At 41.5% G+C, this 22,492-nt stretch overlaps 4 protein-coding genes across 4 annotated transcripts; all 4 read left to right on the top strand.

The window, feature by feature from the left end:
- The first annotated feature begins 7,848 nt into the window (after window positions 1-7,848).
- LOC135623879 (uncharacterized) lies at window positions 7,849-10,534 on the top strand. The gene is made up of 6 exons (XM_065127326.1): window positions 7,849-7,955; window positions 8,416-8,498; window positions 9,055-9,216; window positions 9,553-9,663; window positions 9,826-9,892; window positions 9,982-10,534. The coding sequence occupies exons 1-5, from the start codon at window positions 7,892-7,894 to the stop codon at window positions 9,835-9,837; spliced, it is 432 nt and encodes a 143-aa protein (XP_064983398.1). The 5' UTR covers window positions 7,849-7,891; the 3' UTR covers window positions 9,838-9,892; window positions 9,982-10,534.
- Window positions 10,535-10,917: 383 nt separating this feature from the next.
- Window positions 10,918-13,837, top strand: LOC135623881 (uncharacterized). Its single transcript, XM_065127328.1, has 2 exons — window positions 10,918-11,264; window positions 13,444-13,837. Exons 1-2 carry the CDS (start codon window positions 11,059-11,061, stop codon window positions 13,523-13,525), a joined length of 288 nt encoding a protein of 95 aa, XP_064983400.1. The 5' UTR covers window positions 10,918-11,058; the 3' UTR covers window positions 13,526-13,837.
- Window positions 13,838-14,098: 261 nt separating this feature from the next.
- Window positions 14,099-17,795, top strand: LOC135623880 (dihydroneopterin aldolase 1-like). Its single transcript, XM_065127327.1, has 3 exons — window positions 14,099-14,319; window positions 15,318-15,525; window positions 17,337-17,795. The coding sequence occupies exons 2-3, from the start codon at window positions 15,329-15,331 to the stop codon at window positions 17,539-17,541; spliced, it is 402 nt and encodes a 133-aa protein (XP_064983399.1). The 5' UTR covers window positions 14,099-14,319; window positions 15,318-15,328; the 3' UTR covers window positions 17,542-17,795.
- Window positions 17,796-19,478: 1,683 nt separating this feature from the next.
- On the top strand, window positions 19,479-22,355 carry LOC135623874 (8-hydroxygeraniol dehydrogenase-like). Its single transcript, XM_065127323.1, has 5 exons — window positions 19,479-19,653; window positions 20,901-21,014; window positions 21,099-21,618; window positions 21,704-21,857; window positions 21,961-22,355. The coding sequence occupies exons 1-5, from the start codon at window positions 19,523-19,525 to the stop codon at window positions 22,161-22,163; spliced, it is 1,122 nt and encodes a 373-aa protein (XP_064983395.1). The 5' UTR covers window positions 19,479-19,522; the 3' UTR covers window positions 22,164-22,355.
- The last annotated feature ends 137 nt before the right edge of the window (window positions 22,356-22,492 follow it).

The raw sequence follows: 22,492 nt of genomic DNA, 5'->3' as shown, positions 1-22,492 counted from the left end.
TTTCGTTCTTAATCTTTATTCTGGTACAAGTTTCATGCCTGCATTGACCGTAACCCCCCGCATGGATGGCATCGTATGAATTGACAGATAATTATGTGGTTCGTGGTTTTGAAACCGAATAAATGTTAGACATGTAACATTTCTGTACAAAAGCTGCTAAATTGTCATTCGGTATGAAGAATGAAAAAGAAGTTGCTGGTGAAGAATGAAAAAAGACCAAAAAGAAAAAAAGACCAGATGTTGGTGTTTCCCTAATTAAAGTGACATCTGGATTTCCTCAGGAAATTGCCATCTCCAACTGACATTTATTTATTTAATTTTTTCGTGTAATGTGATTTTGAAGTTTACTATTACCATGAGCACACACATCGCCATTGGTTGTGTATTCAGAATTTGTGATAGTAGCTAGTCACAGTAGTTTCCTTGTTTCATGCATGATCTTTATAGAGCAATTTTAAAATTAACATTATGAAAGTAACACTGATCTTGTGCTCTTTTCTTGTATCATATATATTGTGTGCAATTGTTTGTCGCATTCTATTGACCACAACTCTTGTAATTCTTGGATTTGTTAGAATTAGATACCATGGTGGGATGGCAAAGGTGCCTACGTTCTGTTCTTCGCCAGGTCAATACCATGATGGAGCTCAATGGCCGTTCATCTGCCATTGGTTATGACGCTTGCACTAAGCTCTATTCACCAGGTAACCTTCTAAAAATTTATGACAGACTTTTCTTGAATGTGCCATCTCTGTTAGTGCGAATATGCGTCACCAAGGCAATATTTCTAATCATATGCTTTAGTACCTCCTAAATAATTTTTGTTTTTTGCATCCTATCCAATGGCTGAAGAATGTATATGTCCCTACAAATGATTTTGATGCTTACTTTTTCATGCGTAACAAACTCTTAGTCCTGAAATGCATATTATTGACAAATGCACCATAAGCTACTTGATACAAAATTCGCTTTTTGCATTAGTATTAACCGGTGCATTTGTTTGTCTACAGATGTGAAATATGTAGCATCAGATTGGTATATTGTCTGACCTGAAGAATTATGAATTCTTTTTTATTTTTTGCATGACAGCCATTTCTAGTGTGACTTATTCTGTTATTCCTGAAGCTGAGCTGATCGAGAGGCAAATTTGTGTTATTCCTGAAGTTGAACCCTAGCGAAGCGAAGCAAAGCAAAGCAAGCCCGACTGCTGCCGGCGAGTTACTGAGAACCGGTCGTCGCTCGCTGCCTCTCTCCCAATTCTCAAGCCTTGGCAGTCGTCGCCGGCCGCCGCCAAGAGGTTCTCTCTCGCTCTTTTCTTTTACTTGATGCTCTATCGGAGCGTTCATTCATATCCTGAGAAGCAGTGAGATCGGTGTTTAATAATTAGCACTTTGAACCCTCATGAGTAGCAGTTCTGTGAATCACCCGACACGGCATTTCGTTGTCTTGATTTCTTTTTATTTGTCCTTCTTCTTGCCTTGGTGGTGATTCAGGGCGGGCAAAGGGGGGTTGGGTTGTTGATCTTGGTTTCGATGATCGATGTATTGTCCTGGTGGCCAAATATTATTTAACCATATGAGTAACTACTGATACTAGCGCATCGAATTAACAATACGTTTGGATTTGGTTTTGGCTGGAAATAGTCCTTGAAGAACGAGTTGTAGTTCCGACCGGAGTTACTGGCGTCGGGGTAACTTCAGTTCATGCATTTATCGGTCACATTCTATGTTTTGTTTATTGAACTGGATTGCTCCAGCGGCTATACCAGTTGGTAATTTTTGAAATGCCTCGATTTTGACTTCTCTTTCGTCTTTCGTTCTTAATCTTTATTCTGGTACAAGTTTCATGCCTGCATTGACCGTAACCCCCCGCATGGATGACATCGTATGAATTGACAGATAATTATGTGGTTCGTGGTTTTGAAACCGAATAAATGTTAGACATGTAACATTTCTGTACAAAAGCTGCTAAATTGTCGTTCGGTATGAAGAATGCAAAAGAAGTTGCTGGTGAAGAATGAAAAAAGACCAAAAAGAAAAAAAAGACCAGATGTTGGTGTTTCCCTAATGAAAGTGACATCTGGATTTCACCAGGAAATTGCCATCTCCAACTGACATTTATTTATTTAATTTTTTCGTGTAATGTGATTTTGAAGTTGACTATTACCATGAGCACACACATCGCCATTGGTTGTGTATTCAGAATTTGTGATAGTAGCTAGTCACTGTAGTTTCCTTGTTTCATGCATGATCTTTATAGAGCAATTTTAAAATTAACATTATGAAAGTAACACTGATCTTGTGCTCTTTTCTTGTATCATATATATTGTGTACAATTGTTTGTCGCATTGTATTGACCACGACTCTTGTAATTCTTGGATTTATTAGAATTAGATACCATGGTTGGATGGCAAAGGTGCCTACGTTCTGTTCTTCGCCAGGTCAATACCATGATGGAGCGCAATGGCCGTTCATCTGCCATTGGGTATGACGCTTGCACTAAGCTCTATTCACCAGGTAACCTTCTAAAAATTTATGACAGACACTTTTCTTGAATGTGCCATCTCTGTTAGTGTGAATATGCGTCACCAAGGCAATATTTCTAATCATATGCTTTTGTACCTCCTAAATAATTTTGGTTTTTTGCATCCTATCCAATGGCTGAAGAATGTATATGTCCCTACAAATGATTTTGATGCTTACTTTTTCATGCGTAACAAACTCTTAGTCCTGAAATGCATATTATTGACAAATGCACCATAACCTACTTGATACAAAATTCGCTTTTTGCATTAGTATTAACCGGTGCATTTGTTTGTATACAGATGTGAAATATGTAGCATCAGATTGGTATATTGTCTTACCTGAAAAATTATGAATTCTTTTTTATTTTTTGCATGACAGCCATTTCTAGTGTGACTTATTCTGTTATTCCTGAAGCTGAGCTGATCGAGAGGCAAATTTGTGTTATTCCTGAAGTTGAACCCTAGCGAAGCGAAGCAAAGCAAAGCAAGCCCGACTGCTGCCGGCGAGTTACTGAGAGCCGGTCGTCGCTCGCTGCCTCTCTCCCAATTCTCAAGCCTTGGCTGTCGTCGCCGGCCGCCGCCAAGAGGTTCTCTCTCGCTATTTTCTTTTACTTGATGCTCTATCGGAGCGTTCATTCATATCCTGAGAAGCAGTGAGATCGGTGTCTAATAATTAGCACTTTGAACCCTCATGAGTAGCAGTTCTGTGAATCACCCGACACGGCATTTCGTTGTCTTGATTTCTTTTTATTTGTCCTTCTTCTTGCCTTGGTGGTGATTCAGGGCGGGCAAAGGGGGGTTGGGTAGTTGATCTTGGTTTCGATGATCGATGTATTGTCCTGGTGGCCAAATATTATTTAACCATATGAGTAACTACTGATACTAGCGCATCGAATTAACAATACGTTTGGATTTGGTTTTGGCTGGAAATAGTCCTTGAAGAACGAGTTGTAGTTCCGACCGGAGTTACTGGCGTCGGGGTAACATCAGTTCATGCATTTATCGGTCACATTCTATGTTTTGTTTATTGAATTGGATTGCTCCAGCGGCTATACCAGTTGGTAATTTTTGAAATGCCTCGATTTTGACTTCTCTTTCGTCTTTCGTTCTTAATCTTTTTTCTGGTACAAGTTTCATGCCTGCATTGACAGTAACCCCCCGCATGGATGGCATCGTATGAATTGACAGATAATTATGTGGTTCGTGGTTTTGAAACCGAATAAATGTTAGACATGTAACATTTCTGCACAAAAGCTGCTAAATTGTCGTTCGGTATGAAGAATGCAAAAGAAGTTGCTGGTGAAGAATGAAAAAAGACCAAAAAGAAAAAAAGACCAGATGTTGGTGTTTCCCTAATTAAAGTGACATCTGGATTTCACCAGGAAATTGCCATCTCCAACTGACATTTATTTATTTAATTTTTTCGTGTAATGTGATTTTGAAGTTGACTATTACCATGAGCACACACATCGCCATTGGTTGTGTATTCAGAATTTGTGATAGTAGCTAGTCACAGTAGTTTCCTTGTTTCATGCATGATCTTTATAGGGCAATTTTAAAATTAACATTATGAAAGTAACACTGATCTTGTGCTCTTTTCTTGTATCATATATATTGTGTGCAATTGTTTGTCGCATTGTATTGACCCCGACTCTTGTAATTCTTGGATTTGTTAGAATTAGATACCATGGTGGGATGGCAAAGGTGCCTACGTTCTGTTCTTCGCCAGGTCAATACCTTGATGGAGCGCAATGGCCGTTCATCTGCCATTGGGTATGACGCTTGCACTAAGCTCTATTCACCAGGTAACCTTCTAAAAATTTATGACAGACACTTTTCTTGAATGTGCCATCTCTGTTAGTGTGAATATGCGTCACCAAGGCAATATTTCTAATCATATGCTTTTGTACCTCCTAAATAATTTTGGTTTTTTGCATCCTATCCAATGGCTGAAGAATGTATATGTCCCTACAAATGATTTTGATGCTTACTTTTTCATGCGTAACAAACTCTTAGTCCTGAAATGCATATTATTGACAAATGCACCATAACCTACTTGATACAAAATTCGCTTTTTGCATTAGTATTAACCGGTGCATTTGTTTGTCTACAGATGTGAAATATGTAGCATCAGATTGGTATATTGTCTGACCTGAAGAATTATGAATTCTTTTTTATTTTTTGCATGACAGCCATTTCTAGTGTGACTTATTCTGTTATTCCTGAAGCTGAGCTGATCGAGAGGCAAATTTGTGTTATTCCTGAAGTTGAACCCTAGCGAAGCGAAGCAAAGCAAAGCAAGCCCGACTGCTGCCGGCGAGTTACTGAGAGCTGGTCGTCGCTCGCTGCCTCTCTCCCAATTCTCAAGCCTTGGCTGTCGTCGCCTGCCGCCGCCAGGAGGTTCTCTCTCGCTCTTTTCTTTTACTTGATGCTCTATCGGAGCGTTCATTCATATCCTGAGAAGCAGTGAGATCGGTGTTTAATAATTAGCACTTTGAACCCTCATGAGTAGTAGTTCTGTGAATCACCCGACACGGCATTTCGTTGTCTTGATTTCTTTTTATTTGTCCTTCTTCTTGCCTTGGTGGTGATTCAGGGCGGGCAAAGGGGGGTTGGGTTGTTGATCTTGGTTTCGATGATCGATGTATTGTCCTGGTGGCCAAATATTATTTAACCATATGAGTAACTACTGATACTAGCGCATCGAATTAACAATACGATTGGATTTGGTTTTGGCTGGAAATAGTCCTTGCAGAACGAGTTGTAGTTCCGACCGGAGTTACTGGCGTCGGGGTAACTTCAGTTCATGCATTTATCGGTCACATTCTATGTTTTGTTTATTGAACTGGATTGCTCCAGCGGCTATACCAGTTGGTAATTTTTGAAATGCCTCGATTTTGACTTCTCTTTCGTCTTTCGTTCTTAATCTTTATTCTGGTACAAGTTTCATGCCTGCATTGACCGTAACCCCCCGCATGGATGGCATCGTATGAATTGACAGATAATTATGTGGTTCGTGGTTTTGAAACCGAATAAATGTTAGACATGTAACATTTCTGTACAAAAGCTGCTAAATTGTCATTCGGTATGAAGAATGAAAAAGAAGTTGCTGGTGAAGAATGAAAAAAGACCAAAAAGAAAAAAAGACCAGATGTTGGTGTTTCCCTAATTAAAGTGACATCTGGATTTCACCAGGAAATTATCATCTCCAACTGACATTTATTTATTTAATTTTTTCGTGTAATGTGATTTTGAAGTTGACTATTACCATGAGCACACACATCGCCATTGGTTGTGTATTCAGAATTTGTGATAGTAGCTAGTCACAGTAGTTTCCCTGTTTCATGCATGATCTTTATAGAGCAATTTTAAAATTAACATTATGAAAGTAACACTGATCTTGTGCTCTTTTCTTGTATCATATATATTGTGTGCAATTGTTTGTCGCATTGTATTGACCACGACTCTTGTAATTCTTGGATTTGTTAGAATTAGATACCATGGTGGGATGGCAAAGGTGCCTACGTTCTGTTCTTCGCCAGGTCAATACCATGATGGAGCGCAATGGCCGTTCATCTGCCATTGGGTATGACGCTTGCACTAAGCTCTATTCACCAGGTAACCTTCTAAAAATTTATGACAGACACTTTTCCTGAATGTGCCATCTCTGTTAGTGTGAATATGCGTCACCAAGGCAATATTTCTAATCATATGCTTTTGTACCTCCTAAATAATTTTGGTTTTTTGCATCCTATCCAATGGCTGAAGAATGTATATGTCCCTACAAATGATTTTGATGCTTACTTTTTCATGCGTAACAAACTCTTAGTCCTGAAATGCATATTATTGACAAATGCACCATAACCTACTTGATACAAAATTCGCTTTTTGCATTAGTATTAACCGGTGCATTTGTTTGTCTACAGATGTTAAATATGTAGCATCAGATTGGTATATTGTCTGACCTGAAGAATTATGAATTCTTTTTTATTTTTTGCATGACAGCCATTTCTAGTGTGACTTATTCTGTTATTCCTGAAGCTGAGCTGATCGAGAGGCAAATTTGTGTTATTCCTGAAGTTGAACCCTAGCGAAGCGAAGCAAAGCAAAGCAAGCCCGACTGCTGCCGGCGAGTTACTGAGAGCCGGTCGTCGCTCGCTGCCTCTCTCCCAATTCTCAAGCCTTGGCTGTCGTCGCCTGCCGCCGCCAGGAGGTTCTCTCTCGCTCTTTTCTTTTACTTGATGCTCTATCGGAGCGTTCATTCATATCCTGAGAAGCAGTGAGATCGGTGTGTAATAATTAGCACTTTGAACCCTCATGAGTAGTAGTTCTGTGAATCACCCGACACGGCATTTCGTTGTCTTGATTTCTTTTTATTTGTCCTTCTTCTTGCCTTGGTGGTGATTCAGGGCGGGCAAAGGGGGGTTGGGTTGTTGATCTTGGTTTCGATGATCGATGTATTGTCCTGGTGGCCAAATATTATTTAACCATATGAGTAACTACTGATACTAGCGCATCGAATTAACAATACGTTTGGATTTGGTTTTGGCTGGAAATAGTCCTTGCAGAACGAGTTGTAGTTCCGACCGGAGTTACTGGCGTCGGGGTAACTTCAGTTCATGCATTTATCGGTCACATTCTATGTTTTGTTTATTGAACTGGATTGCTCCAGCGGCTATACCAGTTGGTAATTTTTGAAATGCCTCGATTTTGACTTCTCTTTCGTCTTTCGTTCTTAATCTTTATTCTGGTACAAGTTTCATGCCTGCATTGACCGTAACCCCCCGCATGGATGGCATCGTATGAATTGACAGATAATTATGTGGTTCGTGGTTTTGAAACCGAATAAATGTTAGACATGTAACATTTCTGCACAAAAGCTGCTAAATTGTCGTTCGGTATGAAGAATGCAAAAGAAGTTGCTGGTGAAGAATGAAAAAAGACCAAAAAGAAAAAAAGACCAGATGTTGGTGTTTCCCTAATTAAAGTGACATCTGGATTTCACCAGGAAATTGCCATCTCCAACTGACATTTATTTATTTAATTTTTTCGTGTAATGTGATTTTGAAGTTTACTATTACCATGAGCACACACATCGCCATTGGTTGTGTATTCAGAATTTGTGATAGTAGCTAGTCACAGTAGTTTCCTTGTTTCATGCATGATCTTTATAGGGCAATTTTAAAATTAACATTATGAAAGTAACACTGATCTTGTGCTCTTTTCTTGTATCATATATATTGTGTGCAATTGTTTGTCGCATTGTATTGACCACGACTCTTGTAATTCTTGGATTTGTTAGAATTAGATACCATGGTGGGATGGCAAAGGTGCCTACGTTCTGTTCTTCGCCAGGTCAATACCTTGATGGAGCGCAATGGCCGTTCATCTGCCATTGGGTATGACGCTTGCACTAAGCTCTATTCACCAGGTAACCTTCTAAAAATTTATGACAGACACTTTTCTTGAATGTGCCATCTCTGGTAGTGTGAATATGCGTCACCAAGGCAATATTTCTAATCATATGCTTTTGTACCTCCTAAATAATTTTGGTTTTTTGCATCCTATCCAATGGCTGAAGAATGTATATGTCCCTACAAATGATTTTGATGCTTACTTTTTCATGCGTAACAAACTCTTAGTCCTGAAATGCATATTATTGACAAATGCACCATAACCTACTTGATACAAAATTCGCTTTTTGCATTAGTATTAACCGGTGCATTTGTTTGTCTACAGATGTGAAATATGTAGCATCAGATTGGTATATTGTCTGACCTGAAGAATTAAGAATTCTTTTTTATTTTTTGCATGACAGCCATTTCTAGTGTGACTTATTCTGTTATTCCTGAAGCTGAGCTGATTAAGTGGCAAATTTGTGTTTGTTGCAGGCCAATTTGCACATCCATGGATAGTTTCTGATATTTCTTCCTCAAGAATTGGAAAGCCTTCCTATCAATATTTGCAACATTTGGTAATTGCCTTAAAACATTACACATATAAAATAAACTGTATGTCAGAATCAAGATAATGAAGAATGGAAGACCAATATACTATCTGCCTTCATTTCTTTTATACATCATTGAATTGTTGGACCTGCATTTAAGAAAATTAAGCTCTCACCATATGTTTTTTTATTTATATTACCTTTTATTTTAGTATGGGGGCCCAAAAAGTCTGTCATTTTGTATATGTATAGGCTTGCTCAGTTTTTGCTGGATATAAATCCTTTGGAATTCATATGATACAACTTTCTCTAGTGACCTAGAGTGCTGATTCTACATCAAATTTTGGTCTTCTTAATATGCCCCTTGAGCTTTTCTCCAGGTGCAAAGAAGCAGGATTTTTAGCACTAGAATTTTATTTAAGTTTCTTGATATAAAAGAAAAGTAAGATGCTTTTCTTACTTGCGACGTCATCGTTATTTTTCTTTAAACTTAACTACCTCAGAGTGACACAATTAAAAGGAAAAAAATAGTGACAGACAATTGTTCATACTGTATTTTTGACCACATGTCCTCCTATTGCAGCAAATTTCCAGTTCGAGGAAACTGTTTGCGGAAGAAGATGCAAACATTGTACCTATTTCATCCCCTTTGACACCTCTTATGGGGGATCCTATGAAGACTGGAAAAAAGGATGCACTATCAAAACCATTGAGGGTTCAAGCTATTAAGAAAGATATAAGACAGGTATACTTTATCCATAGCACCTTTTGTGCAGTTGTGGTTTCATAGTTGCTAGTTGCTCAGAAAAGCTGCACAGCATGAGTGCTCGTACTCTTTTTAAGATATAAACCCTTTGAGATCAGCCCATCTATGCAAGACGATTCAGTTTACTTCATGCTTGACCTTAAATACAGGCCTTATCTCTGCGTAAACGGTACAAGGTTTGAAAATTTGGTTTGAACATGCTCCAAAACCAGTTTTTCTAGTATTGATTAAAACATTTGCTCAAATGCCTTGTGCATTGCACCCTTTGGGTTTTTGATTTTATCATTCATCTCTTATTGGATATGTTGATGTCAGAGTCCCAAGAAGGTTAATCTGGTTGCTAAACTAGTACGTGGAATGCGTGTTGAAGATGCTCTGTTGCAACTGCAAGTAACTGTCAAACGAGCTGCAAAGACCGTCTATCAGGTATCACAAAGCATCACCTCGTGTCTTGCAGGAGCAAAAATTTGATTCAGTTGTCGATTGTAATTGCATTCTTTGAATATTGGGAATGTTTCTGATATGTGAGCTTATTATCTATAAATTGCAGCCTATTTCAGAACCACTGCATTCTTGTATGTATTGCAGGTGATACATTGAGCCCGAGCTAATGCAGCTCATAATCATGGACTGAACCCAGATCGTCTTCTTGTTGGTAAGTGAATGCTTTGAGATTTTTTTTTGGGGTGGGAGGGGAGACAATTAGCTGCCTGTCTCACATTTGCTGCTGCGGTGGTGCGATAGACGAAGCCTTCGTTGGGAAGGGTGTGCATCTGAAGCGGATATCCTACCATGCCAAAGGGAGGAGTGGGATCATGGTGAGACCCAAATGTCGCCTGACGGTGGTGGTGAGAGAAACCACCCCAGAAGAGGAGGCGAAGATCGCCAAGCTGCGGGTCAGCAACTTTAAGAAGCTGACGAGGCGGGAGAGGCAGCTCTTCCCTCATCAGCTCATCGAGACCACTCCCAGGTGGGGCAGAAAGCGGGAAAAGGCTGCACCGGTGTAATGTTTCCTTCTCTGCACGGTGCTCAGGAAAGAGATTGGATTCATCTGCTTTATAGTTGAGGTCCATCTCAAAAAACACATCTGCAAGTAACTAGGAGCTGCCGAAGAATAAATGTTGAAGTCTTTCGCTGCTTGAGTTGGGACAGTAAAAGTGCAAAGCACACATGACTTGATGTAAACATGCCAAGGATGTTTGTGAGTATTTAACTCGTTTGTTCTTTTCAGATTAGAGGGCGGAGTTGGTACTATTCATCATCTACCTCCGCTCCTCTCTATTCACATCTTCTATAATGTTGTGTTACATGGAACGAAAACGCTCTGGAGGCTTACCCGCTCGCCTATTTGCCTGATGCTTTTACATGCCACAGTGGAGCAATGAGGGTCCACCTGTGGGTCCTCTGCTGCGTCTAATTAACAGGCAAGTAAGTAGCAAAGCGGGTAAGACAAATATGAAAGGTATAATAAACTTTTTATAATGGTTTCTTCCACTCGCTTGTAGTTGGTAGGGGTAGACCGAAGGGGCACAACAAATAGACCGGAATCCGTACATAAATATTGGATCAAATCAATAACTTGAACCTGGAAATCGTTCGGGTCGGATTCATGTTTGTCTCTTATTGGTTCTTCTCCGATGTGGATTCGTTCCTAATATTTAACTTAACGGGCGACTGGGTCTTAGGGATCTTAATGGGCGAAAGGGCAAGGAGTGTTGGGCCCACAAATTTAGGGTGTCCCGTAGACGACGGTCGGCGAAGGGGGCGTGTGGGTTTAGGTGGCCGGAAGCACATTCGGAAGGGCAAGCCAAGGCAGGGGGGATGAGCCTGTTGACGGCGGCGGCGCTGCAGGGGGTGGCGCTGGCGCAGGCGCGGGCCAGGATCTTCGGACACGTCCTGAATCCTTTGGGGAAGCGATCCCCTCGCAAGATCCTCCGGAAGAAGCTCATCGGAGACAAGGTCGCCCAGTGGTACCCTTACGACATCAAGAATGACGATCCCCTCGTCCTCGCTCGCGAAGAGAAACTGTACGTCTACGCCCCCCCCTCCTCTTATATCTTTTTTCTTTCCCCCCGTATTTGGTGGTGCTCCATTTCGATGTTTTTCGATGCACTCTACGTGCTTGGCCTTTTGCTTCTGAAAACCGATGTTGTAGCGTCGTGGTGTTTCGCATATGTTTGTTTGTTTCTTGTAGGTGGTGATGTATGACCTCTGCAAATCACGTAATAAGTTACATGCAAAAACACTATGAGTTGGTGCATGATGGACCAAAAAGTAGGATGGTTTTGTGTGTTATGATTGATGAGATATAGTGCGGAGTACCTTCTACAGAAGAACGCATCTGTATGCTGTAATTTTGAGAATGAGGTTGCAGGCAAAATTCCGTGCTTCTGTATTATTGCTTGCATTTGTTAGTACACATGCCACGATTGCTTTTCGAAGCAACCACTATCACTTGATCGTCACTGCAATGTAGTTTCACTTATTATCATGGAAACCATTCTTCTTCTATGATTGAAGGCTCGCTTCTGACATGCAAGATATTATATCGGATCCTGAATCATGGTTATTAATCTTTTGGTGTCCATCTGTTTGTCTGGTGTCAAAAATATCAGAATTACTGCAAACTTTGGACCCTTCGGACTTTGTTACCGGTAAAGCGAAAGGAACACCTTCTCGTTTGTGATCTAGAACTGGACATTTTTAGCATACTTAAAAATCAAGGTTTAAAATCTCAGTCCGGTGCTGATACCTGTCGGCGGCTGGACTTGACATATCGACACTTGGTGTGCATTGCTATCGTCTGGACCTGAGAGGGAAAGAGATGGGTGGGAGGGAGGAGGATGTGATGAGAAAAGGAGGCTGTGACAGAGGTGGTCTGATGCTATATTCATATAACTTTTCTTTTCTTACCATCCTTCCATATCATTTATCATACTTATCCTGCTGAGGTAGTTGATGCAGCAGGAATATCGTTCTAATTAATTAAAATATTCTGGTGGTTACTTTGGTTAAGACACCAGCATTCATATAGATTAAAGAAACAAGCACACGTTATACTTCTTAACATGATCTTTACTTTATGACATTATTATAACTGCTTTCTCTTTGTAGTAATTTATGATAACATAAGATCTACAAATTTGTTAAATTCCTCGATCCCTTGCCTATTTATATCTCTTGAATTGTCATGGATAAAAAGGCAGAAAGATCTACTTGTGTAAGCTAAGTTTACTATTCATTATTCAGGTCCTTGGATAAGTGTAGCACTCTTCTATGAGTATAGATCTATATACGTGATGAATGTATATTAGTATATAGGTAGAAATTATCTGCTAACTGTGGGTAGTGTTAGCGTGAAACTGGAGGATGATTTTGGATTCTACTTGACACATTTGTGTGTTGTCTTTGACCTGATATTATGGCATAATAAGGTCTAAAATGTTCATTGTAGAACACAGTTCCTGAAATAGAGTTCCATTTTTTTTTTGTTATGTTTATAGAAGCCTATTCATATTGTACAACAGCTAGCAAATTTAACTTGAACAATACAAATTTTAAATCATTATAAATGTGCTCCGGCTGTATAGGTTCACTTTTGACCAGACCACCTTTGACTCTTAATTTTTAAGCTGGAACTAAATAAACACAATATGGCTTGACACCCGCAACTTTATGCTTTTCAGTTTTTAATAGAGCAGGATAGGTTTCTGACATCATAAATTAATGAAGTTTCAAGATCAGTCATCCACCTCGTTGCTTGGTTTTTTTTGGTCAAATTCGGGATTCCTACAAGCAGCTTTCAACATCTTCTGAACTTGATTGGGCATTTTTATCCCATCCCAGTGACCTGATATAACCTATGCACATCTTCATATCATCGATCAAACTCATTAGAAGCTTAGCATGCACTGTTAATTTTGTTTCTATTGTGATGATCGAATCTTGCAACTACTACCACTTTGTAGTTTATCGTATGCTTGAAAGCGATCAAGAACTCAATCCATCGGATTAGACAAGGTAACTTTTGTCACAAATTTCAGATCCTGCTAAACTGTATTGCGAAGAACTCTTTTTTGTAGTCTCCATCCACTATGTGCAAATGAAATCATACCATATTTTTGTGAAAAACTTTCTTCTGAAACTGGAGATATGGATCACTTATCTTCACTGATTTTTATTTATTTATTTTTCTGCCTGTGTTAGGCGATTGGCCAAGTTGGAAATGTTGAAGCGCCGCGGGAAGGGCCCTCCAAAGAAGGGCCAAGGAAGACGTGCCTGCCGTTAAGCACAATAAATAATTGTCTCATTCATTACCAGCGTTTCGGAATTTGTTGAGCTCCTCATGTGCTAGACTATCTCGGTAGCTTATCATTTGCGTGACTATCTATGTTTAATCACACCCTTATGTGCTAGATAGAGAGACCTGTAATCATGGGAGAGGGTAATTGATCCTTCAGTGTCATGGACCAGTTTTTGTGTAATGCACCGTCGAACATGGGGGGCGGTTCTCTGGTGCGTGGATTGTTGTTGGCTCACTGTCTACATTGCATTAACTTGTTGTGAGTAATGGTATGGTGACAACTCGTCATTGGTATTGCGTTGCGTGATGCAATCTAGCCAACACTATAAGACTTTGACAACCATTTTAGTCATGAATGGAAATGAATTGCATCCGATGGGATTTAGACCCAAGTAGCTTTCTTGTTCGTTATCATAACTAAAAATGTTTTGTTCTGATAGACTGTAGCAAGCAAAGCAAAAAAATTTTGAGAGGACCAAAAAAAAAAAAAAAGACATTTCTTTTTTTATATGCTTCGACTTTCTTTCTTTGTTGATCGAACGAGTTTTGCCTTCCGGTTTGTTAAACGTAGGATTATGATCTCACTGTCTTCCGTGCGTACTCGTGCATCCTCAACTCGTGGCCGTCCGTGGTTGGTCTGATTTGATCCTTTGGACTTCTCGGCGACGACTTGCCCCTCGGCGGCACCAACAGACACGCTCCCGCCCCTTAGTCTGCCCCCTTATCATCTCCAAGGAATCGGGTGGGAGAGAACGGTGGAGACGAAGTCTTGCGCGAAGGTAATCGATCTCTGCCTCCTTGCAAGTTATTTTGAGTTCCTTTTTGCAACGATTTACGGATTGCAATCGAATGACGGGCCGTCCTGATTTGGTCATACAAACCGGTGAAGAATATCGGTCCATAGATCTTCACGATAGGGTATTGTGTTCCATCGAGCTGTTTGAACTCGAAAACCTGCGGCTGGTTCTTAAAATTGCATTCTAGGGTTTCCAATCGAACGAAGGGCCGTCCTGATTTAATCATTGAAACCAGTGAAGAATATCGGGACATAGATCTTCAAGATAGGATATTGGGTTCCATCGAGCTGTTAGTTTTGCCAAACAAGAAGCTGCAGGTTTTAAAATTGTTGGGTTCCATCGAAAACCTGCAGCTGGTTGTTAAAATTGCATTCTAGGGTTTTTTTTTTCTTTTTGTTGTCGTTGATATCTTCAGCTCCAATTTCGCAAAAGAAGTCTTCCTCGGATTTGGTTGATTTAAGTCGGTCTTTTCGGGCTCCGGTCACCAAATTGTCTCTCGTTCGAAAAGAAAAAGGTTTGCCATTTACGTACTGTCGGGAGCAACCAAGATGTAGGAAAGGTTGGTCTTCAGATATGGTCGTCATTACTGTTTATTTAGTGTACTTGCACATTCATGAAACTGGGGAAGCTGCTATCATTTGAATCCGACATAAAGAACCGAACAGTAAGTCTCGCATTGTGCTTGTTGATTATTTGAGCTCTGTTTTTCTCGTCTTTATCCTACATCCTTCTTGAACTGCAAGTTTAAAGCCTCCGTGTAGTGATATATAATTGAACCTTATATCTGCAGATGCAGGTATCTATGTCAAGCTGCATTTCATTTATAGTATTTAATTTCTTTGGCTTTCATCAATGCAATTTTTTTTTATAGAAACCAACTTAAATGTTATTTTTTAAGTGATATGTTGGAGCCAATACATCAAGGTATCTTCTTTTGTTGTTGCATATTCTGAAAATTGAAACCTTATATACTTCATCAGGTTCATCATCCATGGGTGAACGTGATTTTGTTGATAAAGACAAGCTGATACTAAGGGGCTTGCAGTTTCATGGATTTCATGGTGTGAAACTGGAGGAAAAGAAGCTTGGTCAAAAGTTTGTGATCGATGTGGATGCTTGGATGGACTTGAGCAATGCTGGTAAATCTGATGACATTTCTGACACAGTCAGCTATACTGCTATTTACCGGTAACTGTTCCTTTTTCTTTTCCCTCTTCCTTTTTTGACAATGCAGTGGTTATACATTATGTCTGTTTTAATAAAACTTATAGCAGTTATAAACAGTTGATATATTTCCTCTTAAGATATATCTGCTATGGCTACCGGCAGAGTTGTTTGTCTTGGTACCTAGTAGTCTGCATCTCTGTTTTAGTGGTGGGTGGGGTTAGATTTCATGCTCGATCAACCATTTCTTCTTTTTTTTTTTTTTCAATGTTAACCAGCTTGTTTGCAGAAATGGCCCGTGACTGACCTGACTATTTCATCTCTAAGTTTAAGGCCCTAATGATGGGATGACCTGAGGCCACAACCATACGTAAAGTTTAGAGATGATTTTTCTTCTAAGCAAAAGATAGGTTCATTATATTTTTTGGTAAGTTATTTTAAAAATACTGGCTGCTAAATTTTTCATCAACTCTTTTGGTCATACATCTTATTAAAGAACACCCAAGTCACTAGTCTTCATCCTGACTTAGCCATAGTAATATTCATAGACTAATGTGAGCCTTTGAACTTGCAAGTAGTTTTTTAGAATGAAATACTACCTTTGATAATTTTATCAAGATAGACAGCAAAAATGAGCTCACAGTTGAGGCATTATGTGAACTTTTGCGAATGGAGGGAAGACCATATGTAATTTAGTACTTGAAATGAGAACTCTTAATATAGCAGACAATGTGATGAGAATGTCTTAAGCATCAGGAGGTGACCTGCCTCCATGGAATATTGGAAATTGAGAGAATGAGAATTTCTTTATAACATATTTTACTGATGTTCACTATTCGAGAGAATGAGAATGGATGCAAGGAGGAGGGTTGTTGCAGAGTGGAATGATGGTTTATATTTCCTGCTAATGCTACAGTACCATTGGAGCAAAAGGAGAATCTAGGAAACATTTTGACAATATGTTATCCTTCATGCATTTGCACAATCCTCACTTCTAGCTTTGGTATTATCTTTCTGGTACAATATATAATTAGGTTAGTGACGCCAACAGTCGTGTGAACACAGGTTGAATCATATCACCATGCAAAATGGGTGACATGCCATGCCGACCTCTCCCGGATGTGTGCCAAGACCACTCAGTGGCCTTTACTATCTTGCACATCAAGGACGATGATTCTTCCTGTACATAATGGTGTGCACAAACTTCCTACTTGGTTTGATAAACTTGAAGAGAGTCGACAAAGATGCAAAATGTGAGCTTGAGGCCTGGGGATGGTTTATCCGCAAGGTTCAAAACTTCAGGAACCCAAAAAACATATAAAGAACTCACTTTTGGGTGGTGCACAACAATATAGTCAAATGCTCTTATAATAATCCTGCAGGACAATGTATGCATCAGCTTATCAGTGGCATGTTCCAATTGTTCCTATAAAAATAGTATTGGTTTATGGGTTCTTCAAATTCTTTCCCAGGAGGAAGTGTGGGTTTCATAGGAGTGAACATTTCAAAAGGTGGCTCTATTTGTTAATTTGGCTTATGGATCCTTCATATCTACTGATATATTTTGGAAACTCTCTTTCTGATAGCAATTATCTTCTTCTCAGCTTACTAGTGTGTGTGTGTGGTTAATAGATGGAAGTGTAGAGTCTGGTCAGGAAATTTGCTTTTGAGAGCATGATATGATAGATCACTGCTGTCACTACTTTTCCGTGAAATCTTCACTTGAGTTGCCAAGTGAATCAAAAAGTTTTTCTTCTTGTTTGGCAAAACTAACAAGAACGTGGATTGCATGTCATCATATGTGGATTACATTAGAGTTGGTGGTGGATGTGCAGGATAGTGAAGGAAGTGGTGGAGGGTCCATCTCAGAATCTGCTGGAGTCGGTAGCTCACTTGATTGCAAATACCACGTTACTTCAATTCCCTCAGATATCTGCTGTGAGGGTGAAGGTGGGGAAGCCTCATGTGGCCGTTCGTGGCACCATCGACTACTTGGGCGTTGAAATCCTCAGATACAAAAAAGCGTCCTCTGTGGATTAAGAGGCTCTGCCAAACCATGGATGTGTTGATGATGATGCCATCGGTCCTTATCGAAAGGTATGTATGTATCTATCTATCTATTATATCATCGAACATGTGTTTTGACTTGCTGGCCACGCACGTAGTGGGCCGTGTGTCTTTAAAAGTCGTGTTGTTGAACCGTCGTGAATCCTAGCCGATCGATCGATCGATCGATCCTTCTTGTTGATCGATCGGCTAATAAATAAGAAACAAAGGACCACTTCACCCGGTCTCGTACCCGCCTGGTAAATGGCGACGTGGGATCCACTTCGGTTTACCCGATGTGGTTTGCGTTCGATGAATGGGCGATGGCTGATTGTCTACGTGCGATATGCGGGGGGGTCTGATAGTGCCCTCATCGTTATACGTTGTGGTCGGTGGGGATAGTGTTACTTTGTTACACGGGCGCCAACATGGCGACATCAAATCAATAGGTCTCTCTCTCTCTCTCTCTCCCTCTGTGGGTTGTAGGCATCGTCGTCGGCCAAACGAGGGAAGGAGGAGCCGCTTGCTTCCTCTCCCAATCGAAGGAAGACTCCGGAACAAGGTATGTGTGTATCTATGTATATCGTCGAACATGCAATCGGTCATATGTGGAATTTTGTGGTGCTTTCGAGTGTGTTTTTTTGTCGATTGCATTTTTTTGGGTTTATTTTTTTTGGCTCGCTACTATGAGGATATGTCATCACCTCTTTCTTTGGATGCGAAGCTATTTCTTGTTATACATTAGGAGGAGGTAAAAGATAAGAAATGGGTAAAAGAAAAACTCACCCTCGTGCGTTCTTGAAGCCTCTCCTCTCCTCGGTCCTGTGCGGAAGTTGTTGCATGTGTCGAGTAAATGAACTCATGGTTCCTTTCTTTTTCTTGTGAAACTTTTTGAGACTCCGGTCGATGCGGACTCCACTGACCTACCACCCCCTCGTTACTCGGGTGGGTTTAGTTGGGTTCTTTCAATATAACATACGACGAAGGCCAAGGGGGAAGCATAGTCAGAGAGGGAAGTAAGTAAATTGGGATGCGGTGCTTTCTTGAATTCTTCTCCTTTGCCGTATGTGATAAGGTGCTCTTAAAGAGGGTGGCTTTTCTTGTTTCCAACTACCGGAGATTAGATTCAGTTCACCCACTCTAAGCTATGAGAGCTGAGTCCGGCTGGTGGTGGTGGTGGTGGTTTATCACCATTCAGAAAACCACGTCACCGCTCGCTCATTCACTCTCCACTGTCAGTATATCCATTAATTCCACTCCTTCCAAATCCTCTTGTCGTTGCCATTTTACACTAGCGAAGCATTCATTCATCATGCCCATTACTCCATCTGCCAGCTAATTCCAGCTAATTATATATATAAATATCTAAGAAAATGAAAGGAAAGAGCAAAAGAAAAAGGTGATCTGTATTTACGCCGGTTGTTGGCGCCTTTAATGCACCGTAATTACCTTCCGGTCTCCTCCGGTGAGCAGCAGTGCTCGCCGAGCCACGAAACACCGTCCCGTCATCGTGGTGCCCCGGCGCCAGGCTACTGACGTCAGCGCTGTGGTAGGGCGTCGCCGTTCTGATGCGATACGAAGCTGTTTGCTGATCGGCCCGCAACACCTAGGCTACAATCAGGCACCAACCTCCTGCCCCACCTACAGGTCGCCACGTACGCACATTCGATGAGGTTAATCTAACCCGTCCATCTGACGAAGCCGCCCATCGCGCGGCTGACGTAGTTTGTGGCGACGTCGGAGTGGTTGTGTCCCAAGCGACGATGCGCCTCGGGCGCATCGTAACCAAAACGTTGTCGTTGGAGTTAACCGTTCGATCGCGAAGCATTCGAATCGTAAGGCAGATTCGATGACGACGATGCGATGAGCTCGAGCGCACGGTACGCATTTACCAGAATATAACCGCCGCGTCTCTCCCGTCCTAGTCCTCGTTTCCACCGTCATCGGCGAGCGAGGATAAAGAGAGGAGTAGGCAATGGGGGAGGCGGCAACCGAGAACGGGGTGAGGAAGGCGACATCCCCGGAGGAGGAGCACCCGCGCAAGGCGTTCGGGTGGGCGGCGAGGGACGCTTCCGGACTCTTCTCTCCCTTCGCGTTCTCCCGGAGGTGAACTCCCCCCAGCCGTTTCTCTCGATTCACGCCTTTCCTGTTGCGCTTTTCTGTCTTGGATCTCGTCACCACCTCCGGAGGAGTCTCGCTCGATGCTCTGTTTCTTTTTCCGTCGCCTTCTCGAAGATCTTGAATTTGTTCTCATGTTTCCTTCAAGAAATGCGTTTAATCGATCGTATTTTCTTCATCTGTGAGTTTTCGGAAAGCGGGGAGCGATGAAAGAAAGAAAAACAAAATTAAAGCGATGGCATCATTTTCTGGGTAGTTTTGTGACGGTTTTCTTCTCTTCCTTTGGTTCTTATTCGATTTTCTCTTTCGTTTCTCTCCCCATCTTCCTCCCAACACTTGCACTCCCCCCAGGCTCCTGTTCTTGAACCGTTTCTTTAAGAACCTTCTTCGAGTAGCTTTCTCGTGTTCTTTCCTACGTTATCAGTTCACGAGTTCACAAAGTTGGCAAAGCTGACAAATAGGCAAAAGAAAATATCAGAAGGCGTATGTAATGTATTTTTTCGGATTCGTTTCTTATGTCGTAATTTGATGAATTTATTTTTGTTCTGTTTTCCGAACGATGCATATTTTGTATGTTAGAGGAGATGTAAGCTGCTGCTCCACTGTGTTGCCGATGGAGTTATTTTGGGGAGAGAATCGGTGACGAAAATGAATAGTAACATGATAGAATGGGTAGAAAGAAGGAATCCGACGACACAGTTTAAAGGAACGCATGGAGAATAGAGAAGAAGAGATTCGATGATGTCTTTCTTTCTCGTCTTGTCTCGAAACAAAGTAGGACCGATCATAGACTAATAATTATACAAGATTCGGAGGATGCCCGTATTGTGTGTGGTACGATGAAATTATGTAGGAGCCCGTATTCAAAGATTCCCTGAAAATTACGCACATCTTTTGCTAATCGAAGGCAAAGAAAGACTAGGGTAGGGTAGGCAGGACCCTCTCTCTCTCCCGGAGGGATTCAAATTGATGTGTCAGCAGATGTGCATCATCCAATATAGTACGTGATAGTGGTGTTGTGAGAGTTTGCTTTTATCTTATATGCCGGCCTCGTCATTCAGATGCGAAGCAGGAACGGCTATACGACGACAGCCCATACGTTCTTTTGTTATCACGTATGAGATACGAAAATAGGAAAAATGGTCGTTTCTTGTACTTTTTTTTTTTTTTGTATGGTAGGCATAAAATCTGATGCGTGTCAAATAATGTGATTAGTGTTAATTTTTTGTGTGCAGGAATAACGGGGATGAGGATGTTACGATCAAGATATTGTATTGTGGGATGTGCCACTCCGACCTTCACGTTGCCAGGAACGAATGGGGACGTACGGCCTATCCGGTCGTCCCGGGGTATGCCCAAACCCACGTCTAATAAGTCTCTTTGGGGCCTTTCCCTGTACGTCTAATTTGGGGTTTTTTGTTTTTTTTTTGCAGGCATGAGATCGTTGGGATGGTAACCCAAGTCGGGGGGAGCGTGCAGAAATTCAAGGTAGGAGACAGGGTGGGGGTTGGGTGCATGGTTAACTCTTGCCGCTCTGGCTCTTGCCATGGCTGCCAGCAGGGTCTCGAGAACCACTGTCCTGGACTCGTATTCACCTACAATTCCGTCAACGTGGACGGCACGATGACATACGGAGGCTACTCCGACATGATCGTGGTGGATCAACACTTCGTGATCCGGTTCCCGGAGAACATGCCCTCGGACAGTGGCGCCCCACTGCTGTGTGCGGGTATCACCGTGTACGCCCCCATGAAGTACCACGGTCTGGACCAGCCCGGAAAGCATCTCGGAGTGGTCGGCCTCGGTGGTCTGGGCCACGTGGCTGTTAGGTTCGGCAAGGCCTTGGGGATGAAAGTTACCGTGATAAGCTCTTCCCCCGGCAAGGAGAAGGAAGCCACGGAGCGTCTGGGAGCCGATGATTTCTTGGTGAGCAGCGACCCTGGACGAATGCAGGTGGGTGGGTACCATTCATTCATTCATTCCAAAGCGCGCTGTCGCATGACCACAATTGACTGACTGACGCACGTACGTTTCCAAGGCTGCCATGGGTACCATGGATGGTATCATCGACACGGTTTCGGCGGTCCATGATGTCACGCCATTGATGTTTCTGTTGAAGACTCGCGGGAAGATGATCATGGCGGGAGCACCCGAGAAGCCGTTGCAGTTGGACGCATTTTCTCTCATCCTGGGTAGGTTGGTGGTGGAGATTTATCATTTTTTTTTTCTTTTCTTCGGTGAGGGAGATTATTTTTTAATAAAAATAAAAAATCTGAAACGGGGGAGGAAACACAGGTGAGAAAAGCATAGCCGGTACCTGCATCGGAGGAGTTAAGGAGACGCAGGAGATGATAGACTTCGCTGCAGAGCACAACATAACCGCGGACATCGAACTCGTCAGCATGGACCGCGTGAACGAGGCCATGGAACGACTTAGCAAGGGCGACGTCAGGTACCGATTCGTCATCGACATTGGCAACACCTTAACTGCCGCCTAAGGAGTGTGTGTTCTTATCATTAGCAAAACGTCAGGCTCCTCGCAACTTTTGTTCTTGCTGCAGCGAGTACCTGTGGTTGGTGTTTTCATCTCTCTTTTTTTTTTTTAAACCATAAATAAAAAAGTATGGAAGAAACCTTTTCTTTCGACACAAGTCATCCCGCTCAAAGTGAATGGTTTATCAAAGCGAATGGTTCATTGACTGTCATCATCATTGTACATGTTTTTTTTTGTTTCAATATTAGAGACTATTTTTTGAACTTCAAACTTCAAAGGCACGATATTTTTTGAAGAGAACAATATTATTTATAGAAGATGGTGGTGATCTCA

The sequence above is a fragment of the Musa acuminata genome, chromosome BXJ2-9 (genome assembly GCF_036884655.1).
Source record: "Musa acuminata AAA Group cultivar baxijiao chromosome BXJ2-9, Cavendish_Baxijiao_AAA, whole genome shotgun sequence".
In the NCBI taxonomy this organism is placed as follows: Eukaryota; Viridiplantae; Streptophyta; class Magnoliopsida; order Zingiberales; family Musaceae; genus Musa; species Musa acuminata.
This window is presented reverse-complemented; position numbering and strand designations above follow the sequence as displayed.